Source organism: Aptenodytes forsteri, unplaced genomic scaffold (assembly GCF_000699145.1).
Source record: "Aptenodytes forsteri isolate BGI_AS27 unplaced genomic scaffold, ASM69914v1 Scaffold208, whole genome shotgun sequence".
Classification (NCBI taxonomy): domain Eukaryota; kingdom Metazoa; phylum Chordata; class Aves; order Sphenisciformes; family Spheniscidae; genus Aptenodytes; species Aptenodytes forsteri.
The window spans coordinates 2,326,787-2,339,791 of NW_008794963.1; the positions used below are offsets into that span (position 1 = coordinate 2,326,787).

The following is a 13,005-nucleotide window of genomic DNA, read 5'->3' on the forward strand; positions in this document are numbered from 1 at the left end:
GAGAGGAAATGGCCTCAAGTTGCACCAGGGGAGGTTTAGGTTGGATATTAGGAAAAACTTCTTCACCGAAAGGGTTGTCAAGCATTTGAAGAGGCTGCCCAGGGTAGTGGTTGAGTTACCATCCCTGGAAATATTTAAAAGTTGTGTAGATGTGGTGATTAGGGACATGGTTTAGTGGTGGACTTGGCAGTGTTAGGTTTATGGTTGGACTCAATGATCTTAAGGGTCTTTTCCAACCTAAATGATTCTTTGAGTCTAAAATTGTCCATCTTAATAAAGGACCTGTTTTTCCTTCACCCCCCAAACTTGACAGGATAGGGAAGCTTGGTGCAGGCTTGCAATCTGGGCTGGTCTCAAGGAGTTGGCATTCTGTCTGACTTCCCAGAATCCCTCCTTTTCCCAAAATGTTTTTCAAGAGCATAAACTGAGATACCCTACTTCATACAGTATAGTGTACTTTCCTTCACTGCAGTGATCAAAGTAAAAGTCAGAGTAAAGTCCAGGGCAGATTACCCACATAATGCTCTTCCAGGAAATCTCTCCTTTCCCACTTGCACAGCACCTTTCCATCAAGTCACAACAGTCCAACACACCCTGCTCAAGCAGGTTTACCATGAGAGATTTGTCAGCTTCTTGGTTCAGTGCCCTTATTTATATGCATTTGAATATGAAAACCTGAACTATGGTTTTGATGCATTTAAGGCCAGTTAAAGGTGATGAACGTTGTTGCCACATGGGGGTTTTTTCTCTTTTTTTATTGTAAGTATTCTAATAAAATAGAGAGAGATGAGAACTTGTGTTTAACATACTTATTGTGGAGAAGGCCTCCTGCTGTCAGGTGAGTATAAACAGTGTGTTTTGCAAAATATTCAAACAAAAATACCAATCAGGAGGGAAAACTCAGATGAAGCCCATTTCTGTTGTGTTATTTAAGGCCTTAATGTAATGCGATGCTCTATAGATTTTTTTTTTTTTTTTTTAACTCTAAGTAACCAAAAATATGTTTCCATCAGTTTTTCCCTAGGATAATGACAGAGCTTTCAGAACTACAAGAATTCTATGATCCTGATACAGTAGAACTCATGACATGGATAAAGTAAGTATGAAGACCTACATTTCTATTTTAGTTCTTTATGTCAGTGTATATTTATCTCAGCATTTTGTGGAGCTGCCTCTATGAATCTGAGTTTTCCCTTGCTAAGTCATTACATGATGTAGCAGAAGATGGGAGGAGAAATGTGTATTTAAAGTTTGGTATTATTCCCATGGAAAGAACCAAGAATTTATCATTGATTACAAGAGGAGAAGATCCTGAAAGCAAATCATGTTTAGTATCATTACTACACCTAATTTCCAAATAAAGGTGGACATCTTAGTACTTGGTTCTTCGCACGCTAACTTCTCAGTAGATTAGAGGATTCATGTTTATTGTAATTCCATGGGGGACAAACACTGAAATTTTTATGTGCATGAGCCAGTAAAATGAAATGCCTGAATGTGAGGATTTAGAGACTTCAGTCAAGAAACATGCAGTGTAACATGTATGATTCAAACTTCCCCTTTGACCAGAAGGCTGGAAAGGTTCTTATCTGGCTGGCTAGGCAGGACATAGCAAATACTGACCCATGTTATATAGTTCATACTGAGCCATATACGTAGCTAATACTGAGTCAAGTTATTTTCACAGATATATTTTTCTTCTCACCAAAAGTTTCAGAACTGGATTCTGGCCTCATTCAATCTAACTTTGAACTATGTCATTAGGAACTGCACTTCTCCAAAAGTTAGATCCCATGTGTTCAAATAACTTACTTACCTTTAACTGTATTTTTTTTAGAATATTATTTTCTGTATTTATGTAGTCTTTAATGTCAACCTGTTCATCTTCAGAAAAGATAAGGCTGGTAATTATGGTGTTCCAGCCAATTTCTTCTTTCTGTTAATAGTATTATATGTTGTTTGTCACTGCTGTAGCTCTTCAAGGCAGCAAGTAGAATAATGCCAAGTACCTAATGGCTTTTACATTAGTCTGCATATATTACACTTCAAGTACATAATTAATCATGGTGAATTGCATGTAGCTCTTCAAGGCAGCAAGTAGAATAATGCCAAGTACCTAATGGCTTTTACATTAGTCTGCATATATTACACTTCAAGTACATAATTAATCATGGTGAATTGCATTGAGATTCACTCAGCTAAGAGCAATTTGACTACTCTTATTTGTAGCAGCTGTTCATATTTTTAATGAAAATAAGGATTTTTTTTCTTAAGGATATATTTAGATATCCATATTGGAATTTTAATTGAATGTCATTTTTATAATATATTTTCTTAAAATTTTCTCTCTGATAAAATGAATTTATTTTTAATTTTCTCTGCAGAAAAAGTTGCCCAAAGTCTGTAATAAAGTGTGACAATGACTGTTTTCTTTCACTAATGCGGGGATACAAATAGTCAAAAAATGAAGCCAAACCCAGAAACATAATTACTGTAGATGTTATTCTGTATCATGACACTATTTACTCTTAAATGATTAAATACATGGTCCTAGAGATCAAATGAAAATAATCACAAATCTTTCCCTTACAAGATAATATCATGTTGTTCCTCCTTCTACCTACCCTCCCTCCCAAGCTTGCTTTGTCACAAGTCAGCAACCATTCAGAAAAGCAATAGTTTGATCCATTCCAGGACCACTCTGAATGGTGCTCCATGGGTTGCAAGGAGGGGAGGAGAACGGCCATCAGCCCTTGCCCCAGCAGGAGACCTTCCTTGCAAACTCCATCTTGCTGCAGGTCTGAGCTTTTCCTGGCAAGGAAACTAGTGCCGATGCAGCATTAACACCAATTGTAATTAGACACCCAATGATATCTTCACACACTCCAATTCATACCATAGCACCTTAAAAGATTCACACAGTGTTTAAAATTAAAAGCATTTTTTTGAGAAATGCATGCTGTACTCAGATGTGTATGTTGATGTTGCTTTTGCAGACGACAGGCTCCTGTGGCTGCTGTGTTTGCAGGCAGTCCACAGTTGATGGGTGTGATTAAGCTTTGTACTGGATGGATGGTGTCGAGCTTGCCTTTATATAATGATGATGATCTTCTAAAAAGAAATGAAAATGTGAGTATCCAATTCCATAAATGTGTGTGTATTATCAGTGATTTATAGACATCATGTAAGACTGAAGTGCCTGATTGAGATGTGTGGGAGTACTGTAAATGTTAATGCTCCAAAGAAGATGACCTTGTAACACTCCTCATGACACACTCGTTTGCATTGCTCTTTGGTGCCCCCCAGGCCACCTGGTAATGCAAATTATTTGTTTGGTGCCACTCCCACTACATGTGAGCGGCATTCCAAATACTGCTACCCCCAAGTATTTAATTTATCACTGATTTTTGCATTGCATGAACATGTTTTCTTAATTTATAGATTTATCAGATCTATTCAAAGAGGTCAGCAGAGGATATTTATAAGATACTCACATCTTACAAAGCCAATTTTCTGATTATTGAAGATTCAATTTGCAATGAAGTGGGACCTGTAAGAGGATGTAGAGTTAAAGATCTATTGGATATTGCTAATGGTCATGTAAGTAACAGTAAGAAAAAATGAATGTTTGAATGCTTAAATAATTCATTTAAAAAGAGATCCTCTTATAATGCTGATCTTACTTTTCTGATTGTAATTGACATGTGGACAAAGACTCATAAATTTTAAAAGTGATCAATTAAGTTTTGGTTTGTCTGTTTCTTATACACCTGTAATCTTACCCCACACTATTCTTTGACTGTCCTAATCCCTCCTAATACGTTAGTATCTAGTTGTGCTGCTTTTCTGCCAATCATTAAGTACCATTTAACTATATAAAAATGTTTAAGACTGTAACACCTGAAGAGGTTATTACAAAAGCAGTAAAGCCCTGCCTCAGAGGGCATTCTTTACTAGCTTTAAAGATGAAATATTAAAATGGATAAACTCAGTTCTAAAACTCTGCCTGGGACGAGGACCAGCCTGCATTAATTCAGTACAGCCTCTTTGATTGCAACTGATGAGGTTACAAGTCTATTCGGTTCAGTCTTGCGGATAGGTTAGCACTCCAATGGGTAGTTTAAGCCACAGCTGGCAGAAAGATTGATTGAATAAACTGTAGAGTTATGAAGAAATCCATGAATGCTACTTCAGTCCTTGCCATGCTGTGTCTGTTCTGAATGCTGATAGTACTGCTCTTGCTGCTGAAGTGGGGAATGGGATGGGGTTTATGAAGTGATCTCATTGCCACTTGTTCATCTGCTTCCTGGGAATCCAGCAAAAGCTTTTTGACTTTATAAAGGCAGGAGTGGCTGTAAACACACTTAGGGTTTGGTTGCTTATTCTCAGGTCATCAGGAAAGAGGGAGTCACCAGTTACGTCTAAGCAACCACAGGTTAGCTTCATTTAGCTGGTTTTCTAAGAAAAAGAAATTAAGCATCTGTTTGACATTACAGCCTGTTGTGTATTAACTATACCAAGTTATCCTTGGTTTGAATGCCTTTTTTTTTTTTTTTTTGTGGGGGGGATAGTGGGGAGGATACATATGTTTCTTGTATATAGTCTTACATTCCATTCTTGGGGAAAAATCCAAGCTGTTCATCTGTGTTAGGCATTTTATAAGCTCTACTTTCGATGATACATGTTTCAAAAGAACTTGTAATGCAAGCATTTCATTTCTGTAGTTGCTTTCATCTGGGGGAGTAATTATAGGGGTGATATGTTTTTAGGGGATTACTCGTTAATTTCCCCTGAAATCTACAACTGGTGTCAGTTTCACGTGTAGGTTTCCTGGCCAGTTTATCCATGGAGGATATTGTCTCTGTTTTCTGTTAACTTCCTTACCATTGCTGAAATTCATCCTTTTTCTTTCTTTGCCTTGCTGCTAAAATCATGTATGCCATGATTATGCCATGTTGTAACCAATATACTATACCATAACAGTGTGTGTGTATGAATAACCTCCATCATTGATAATCAGCACGTTATCTCTCAGTTTCTCTCAGATCTGTTTCTGCATGAGTAAGTTCCTGTTCCCTCTTCACACTTAGGATGTCAGCTGGAACAATTAACCACAATTTCAGGATTCCATTCCATTCATACCCCTGCATCTCTCATCTCCACGCTTCCTGCATGCTTCTCTCTCACACATAATCCTGATCTCATCCTAACTTCAGCAGCACAGTTTTACTGTCAGGTTTTTAAGTTTTTGTTTGATTCATATATCAGAATGAGTTTCTTCCTCCTTTAATTCTAACACCCAGTTATTCAACAGTTCATCCTAAGGAACACCTCCCAGTCCTTTTCAGAGTGGCTGTTGTTTGTGATGTTAATTTCAGTCAAAGGGGGGGGACGACCATCAAAAGACAGTATCCAATGCAAGGAACCTGTCTTTGATAAATGCCACACACAGCACTGTCAGTACACAAAAACAGTCATTTACTGTTTTTGTGTAATTAGGATTGCCAAAGTGACAAGGGTTATCCTATTTATAGTGGAGAGATTAAGAAGGGGAAAAGAAGATTCATGATGAGAGATTCAGTTAAAATCTGTTCTGCTGAATCTCTGTAGTCTAAATCTGTAACAAAACAACTGGTGTATGCATTTAAATGTAGACAACTGAGTGTTCAATATTTTTAGAAAAAGATTGGTTGGCTAGTAATGAACATCACTTACGCTTCCTGTCTGTGGCTGAGTCTGTACTGGGTTGGATGCTAAAAATGTTAGTTGTAGAAAAAATACTGGAATGGCCCACAGGAATAAAGTATTTTTTTCAGAAAGTTGACATAGTTTGTTCCTGAAAGTTGATATAATATGTTGTCTCAGGAAGCTTTGAAACAAAACTCTGTTTGCTTGCTAACAAAAATTGTCTAAGTCCTATTGAAAAATTGTCAAGACTTTCCAAACTAGTGGAAGCTAGTGCATATGTAGTTGGAGACTGCAGCATTTACTTACTCCCAAAGTAAGTGAGACAGTGGACAGGCTGTTATGCTGTTGACAGGTCTATGGATGTGTTTTCCAAATTGCTGTGTTTAAGAAGATAAGTACTACTTTCTATCTTGGACTATGACCTATAGTCCTAGTCTGATATCTTGTTTCTGACACCGGCTGAGAGCATATGATTATTGATAGGGCAAGACAGCAGTCTGTTGCTGAAGGACTGTAGCTCAGGGGAAATATCTTTGTGTTTGGTAGCCACCGATAGATTTGAATTAATTTGTCCTGCCACCTTTTTTTTTTAAACCCATGTAAACTTGTGCCATCAGAAGGAGTAGCGAAGGGATTTCTTCAAGGATATCAGATAGTAGATGCTGAAACGCACAAGCAATTTGCTTCCAAGTCAATTGGTTGGAATTTATAGGGTGATACGTCTGTGTGTCTTCAGTCTTTATTAGGTATGTCAAACTTACTTGGCCTGGAAAAGGTAACTGAAAATTTCCTTCCCTACATAGGTCGTATGCTATGTGCAGGTCAGGTGTGAAGTACTGGGTAAATGGGGCATGTGGATAATTTCTACTGCCGTCATTCTTTATTGTATGAATAAAGTACACTGGTTTTAATGTCTGCTATCCTGACAAAGGTATTAATTTACCAAAGCTATTTTAGATGGTTAAACAGATTATAGGGGAATATGTTTTCAGCTTATTGGAATCGTACAGTATGAAAATTAAATGTCTATCATAAATGAAATTCACAGAATACAGAAGTAAATTAACTGTACAGAATTACGTTCTGTAACCACTTATCTCCAGTATTTTAATTAGATCTTCTTCTTTTCTGACAGGTGGTTTGTGAGGAAGGCGACAGTTATGCCTACTCAAAATATGGACGATTTTGTCATGAAATCAAAATGAACTATTCTCCATATGTGAATTATTTTACTCGGGTATACTGGAATAGATCCTATTTTGTATATAGAATCAACACTGTGATATCCTTCCAGTTATGAAAAAGCATGCAAGCTTCTTTCTGAGGATTGATTGTGAATGAAATTCAGTTGGAAAAGTTCCTTTTGATCAAGGAAGTTATTTTTGCAGATACATGTGCGCACATGCAGTGTATTGACAACTTTATTTTACCAAACTGGAATTCTTTGAACTACAGATCAACAGACAGATACCATCCTTGAAGGAAATGGGGAAATATGTCAATTTTACAGTCTCTACAAAGTGTGACAGTCTTCCACGTTTTTGCATTTTTCTTCCCATTATAAATCATCTTAATCTTCATGTAAATGAGATTTCTAACTTTAGTGTTAGAGAGCTGGTGTGGGTAGACTTCAGTAAACGCGGAAAAATTACTTAAAGAGCTCATTCAAGTCATACAGCTTTTATTTTCTAGCAAGAAAGCAATCGGTATCCCGAGTCTTTTCAAGTAAGTGTTTGGGTTTTTTGTGTTTTTCTTGTTTTAATTCTTCCTGTCTTCCACCGTAAACATTTCAATGTTTATCAAACACACATTCATACAACTTATGTGTAGCTATAGTGTCTGTATAAATCAAATAAGGAAGATTTTATTTAAACAACACTTCCATAGATTAAGGCACTGATCTCTACATTGTTAGAGACACGTTGGTGGAAGTGCTTGGACATAGGCCTAGCAGTAGGAGTTGACAAGGTCAGATCTTCAGTTTGGAAAGAACTTGTCTTCAGGATTTTTCCATGCTTAAATGTGCATGTGTGTATGCATACGTGTGTCTTAGCAGCCATCAGAATGGGCCAGTATACAACAGTATGCCATACTTGTTTTTAGACAAGTGTAGCAGGACAACTAGGTTTGCTACTGAGACTTCTGCACTTCTGTTTCACCCTCTCTGTGTGCGTGCTGGTATATATGTGTGTGTGTATGGGGAGGGATGGGTGATACTCATTTCATTCAACTTACTATGTGATAGTTATATTAAGAGAGTGCCATAACTGTAATTTAAAACACTATAATCACCGCCATTTATAAATAATGGTACAGTTGTTCATAGCTATTTTTATATCAATTATGCAACTACACTGAGATCTTTGAAAATTTGGGAAAGTACTCTGCAATCTTGCTTCCCTCTACAATTTGTCTTCCTTATATGACCCCCTTTGCCTCTACAACTATTTTTCTTTACAAATTATCTGTTCATCCTGTTTGTTGCTGGCTGATACACTTTCAAGAGAACAAATGATGCTTTAATTCCAACTCTGGGCCTAATCCTGGTGTTGTGAATGGAGGATCCAGTAAAAGGTAACGGTAACTTTGCTTACGTAGGTGTAGCTGAACAAAAAGCCAGGACGTAAGTTTTGGAAGAGGTTACTCACCTGTTAGGAGTTACCTGCCACTATGGATTCTTGTAACACCTGGCCCAGAGACCAGTCTATCAGGCACGTGGGAATGATTCTTTGGAGCCCAGATGTCTTTAATGAAGGATCTGGCATAATAGGATGAACCTTCAACTGAAAAATCTGCAGAACCATTCTGCAAATAAAAGCTGCAAAACAATCCTTACCACACTTGTTGATAAAATGCAAATTCAGAGATTTTTAACTCTGAAATTATTAGGAACTGCAGCATGTTGGTGTATATGCGTGATTCCTATCTGCTCTATGCAGGTACATTTGCTTACTTTACACTAACCGGTAGTGCTAAGATTTTTTTTAAAACCTATTATCACTATTGGAGTGACTTAAAAGAAAAAAGCTTTATTGTTGTAAAAGTCAACATGTCTGTAATCTGTTTTTTACTTTCAGTTACATTTTTAGGCCTACGAGTCTTGACAAGATGTTAAATTATGCATTTTATTTGAAACCAATGTTCAGACAAATCCATCAAAAGTGCTGGATGTGATCAGAGAGAAACATTTATCAGTATAACCGAGTTACAAGTTAAAAGTAAATATTCTTTCTGGGGATACAGACATCGTGTTGAGGGTAGTGTGTATGTGTGGCCAAATGCAGTCTGCATTTATTTGCTTATGGACAAGTGCATCTGTTTTACTGCACTGGACTGTTTCAGACTTTTCAATTACCGTATAACAGCAGAAACTCGTGTATTAACTTGAGCTATGGCACGCCTGCAGGAACCTTTTCTGTATGTGCTAGTATGGATGTAGATGTAATATTTGGAAATAAGTTTAGAGTTCCTTATACAATTTAAGTTTGTTTGAATCACTGTCAAGGAATTATATGTCCGTGTGTCAGTCATTTACTCGCCTGAAGTTAATCATTCATGAATACCATTTCATAACAGCAATAAGGTATTCCAGGTAGCAAACTTCAGGGTTACAACCGCACTTGGGTGGATGAAGTCACATAGCTTACGGCTTCATGCCTTAGACTGCCATGCCAAGATGCAATATTTAACTATCCTTGACTGCCTGTTGTGTTTTACCACAATGCTGTATGTATGTGTTACCACATAGAACGTAGTTTGAATACTTACATGTAGAGCACACATGTTAAGAAAAACACCAACGAGGCTATCCGTACATCTGAAGAAAACTGTCTTGTAGCACGTTGGCCTTTATACATGTTTAAACGAACATGTCGAACTTTATTTGAACTGTGACATAGTTGTTGTTACTAGTTTTGTCATAGTTTTTAAGATGTATTCTTGATACTTCAATTGATTCTGCTTTAGGAGAATCATTTAAGATTTTTACCTTGCTTTTTATATTAGAGAAAATTGTACTGCAGCACCATTGGCACAGCAGCCTTAAGTAACAGAAGGAGCCTTTTATGTGGGAGAAACATTGCTGCTGTTCCAGTAAAAAGGCATCATTTTTAAAATGAGTGACTGGAAGAATCATATCTTACAAAGAAAATGATAAGCTTTAATTTCTTATCTAGCTATGAATTAGCAAAAATATTATTGTCTATTCTGATCTCCACCTTCTGTGAAAAAGAAACAGTAAGTTTCATGATATCCCTCAGGAGGACAATAACAGGGCATAATTACGTCAGACTTGTACACACAACCCTCGCTTGGTTTTCAACCAGGTCACAGGTTTAACTCCCTGAAAGGGCTGGGGGAACGTTTTGCAAATCTTGCTCTGTTTTGCTGTAGAAGTTGCAATTCAGTTGAAACATGTGCCTTGCAAGCTTTTATTAAACAAACAAAAAACTCAGTTTGTGTTTCTTTTTGTGAAGATTTTTTTTTTTAAATTTCTGTCCCTCTGATTTGTAGAGCTTTCATTGGGTCTTAATACCCCTGCCTCCGAGGATGCTTGTGCAGTAAGTGGTGCAGCTAGGATGTATGCCAGCCATCTGATTAACAGCTGTTCACTGGGAAGAATGAGAATTTGCACAGTAATTCGTGTTGCTATTTTGCTGGCTTATTTCCTCCACATTTCCAGTTTCTGATATGCTTGATCTTAGGAAATGCAAAAAAATTACCTTGAAAGAATAAATTGAATATAGTATTTTCAGGCACTCACCTGTTACCGTTAGACTTGTGGATTAAAGTTTAATCAAGCCACAGCTAAACTGACATGTACAGTTTTGTCTTAATCTTAAAAAAACACTCTTTCGCTTCCTAAATTACCACATGCTTGAACTCAGTTGATCAATTTGCCAGGAGATATCTGAGACTAATTAAGTAAAGGCATTTCAGAACGTAAGCTTCTACTCATATTATTTAAAAAAATACTGGTTTTATTTCTTCCAAAATAAATGGAAATACAATTTAATACAATACAATCTTAAATACAATTTCCATTGGGGGGGGGTAAGGAGGAGATACACAAGTATGGAAGAAAGAGGGCCAAAAGGTTTAACAGGCATTGAAAATCCTTCAAACTATTTGCTCTGGTGGCATTACTGTTTACTGAAAGGTGGAAGGTTAGGGACCAACTCTTGTTCTTGCCACCTTATTTTTACAAAGTCATCTGCAAATGTCCAAGTCTTGTGACCCTTCATCAGCTTTCCCATGCAATTCACATGAATAGGAGCTGCAAGATCAGGTCGCAGGGATTGTAAGCTGTCATTGAAACACTTCTTAGTGACTGCCATTAACTACGTATAACGTATTCTTTAACCAAAAATCTAACAGGAGAAAGCGTAGGCCGTTTTTGTGAATGCATGGGCACGCGTGTCGTATTTGCATTTAGAGAGGTCTGTTTTACTGTTGTGATTTGGAGATGTAATGAGTGACTTCTGTTATCACTAATGGTGGTTGAATCTATAAATCTCCTAAATATTGACGGGCAGGTGGACTCTAGAGTATGATGGTATTAGAGATGAAAGAAAAGCTGAGTTTATTCCAACACAAGCAATATTTCATGTGAAATAATACCTCAACATAAATCTGTATAATTGTGCCTCTGGTACTCTTTTTAAAACTTAACTTTAGGGGGAAAAAAGAAAGTGAAAATTCTAAAACATGCAGTGTGTGTTATTTTAGTAATCATTTCTACATCATCGGTACAGCTAAAAAGACGGTATCACCATTGTGTTGCTGCACTCTTACTATGCCAAATGCAGGGCTAGCGATGCTTCAAGGTCTTCTGAACTGTTTGGTACCTCAACTGGATGTTTAAATTAACCTGGCAATGTTTTCAACTTCAGTGCAGTTAAACGTATGTCATTCTGCCTTTCAAGTGATGTTTAGGGTTACTTATTTATTTGGTGGAGAAGAGGTGGGTGTTTAATGCCTTTCAGCGTTCCAAACTTTGTTACTTGAGTAATGCAGAAGAATATTCGTGGTGCTTTACTTGTTAACAGTGACATTTAGCAGTAGTGTGTATGGCATATGGAGGTATCTATGTGCAGATATATAACAACAGATCTAAGGAATCCAATTCCTTTTATCCTGTTTGTTGTCTTGGACAGTTTTTTTTATCAAAATAATGTATATACAGTAAATATTTTGCTCTTGTGACAAACTTTTGCGGGAGGGGGGGGGGCGCGGTGCGGATTGTAATAAAAGCCAAGTCCAGAAAGTACGGATTGTTTGGGACACAAACCCTTTCATGCTTTCTTTTGAGAAGTCTGATACCCTTTCGCAAAAAACATGTAGTTCATAATGAATTAACCTCCTTCCTCTGTTGTGGTAATAAAATGATTTTTTGTATTCTGTTGTATTATTTGCATATGCAATTTTCAGTCAAGTGAAGAACCGTACAGCATAGCTCAGATACCTGTCTTGACGGGGCAGCATAAATACTCTTCCAGCTCTTGAGGATTAGCAGCCTGCTCAGGCTGGATCCGTGTGTCATGCTGACTGTGACTACCTGTTGCGACATACTGGTATGAGGGTGAGCGGCAAAATATGAGGTGCTTCATACGGAATTACTGAACTCTGACTTTCTGCCTAAAGATCCTCCTACAGCAAGCATGTCACCTGGAAATAAATTGCTATGCAACATCAAATGCTTACTGACTTTTTTTTTTTAAATCAACTAATGTATCATCTGTCTTGAATTTTTATAGATCATGATTACATGTATTGAAGCCTTCTATCATCTTACAAGATATTATTAGTAGGAGTGAAATCTTTGAATGCAGACTACTTCGTAAGAATTTACCGTATAATGATATGAAAACCTTGACATTATTTTAGTTAAATTCTAAAGACGATAGAGATACCCGATAAAGTGCTTCTCCAAAAATCAATCATACAGCACCTAAAAAATACGTATTTACATCTTTAATTCTTAATGGGTTTGAACAACTCATCAGACTGCTTCCTTTTAGAGCAGTCAGGAAACAATTTATTTTAGAAAGATGAAATGCAGTGATGTTGGAGTATTCAAGTTTATCCATGAATTCTTCAAGCACCCAGGCTTTGTGATTGCTTAGCTGAAATTGGAATGGAGCTTCATGGCACCAGGAAATATATGTTGGTGTTTGTGTACTCTTAGAATCATAGAATCATTGAGGTTGGAAAAGACCTCTAAGATCATCGAGTCCAACCGTCGACCCAACACCACCATGCCCACTAAACCACATTCCTAAGAGCCTCATCTACTCGTCTTTTAAATACCTCCAGGGA

At 37.1% G+C, this 13,005-nt stretch overlaps 1 protein-coding gene across 1 annotated transcript in view; it reads left to right on the top strand.

Moving 5' to 3' along the window:
* Positions 1 to 12,370, top strand: part of DPY19L4 (dpy-19 like 4 (C. elegans)) — a 34,512-nt gene extending 22,142 nt beyond the window's left edge. Inside the window, exons 16-19 of the mRNA XM_009275471.2 lie at positions 1,014 to 1,096; positions 2,997 to 3,129; positions 3,442 to 3,600; positions 6,824 to 12,370. Of these exons, the coding sequence (XP_009273746.1) occupies positions 1,014 to 1,096; positions 2,997 to 3,129; positions 3,442 to 3,600; positions 6,824 to 6,988 (540 nt within the window). The 3' untranslated portion in view covers positions 6,989 to 12,370. The remainder of the gene's footprint in view (positions 1 to 1,013; positions 1,097 to 2,996; positions 3,130 to 3,441; positions 3,601 to 6,823) is intronic.
* Positions 12,371 to 13,005: the final 635 nt, after the last annotated feature.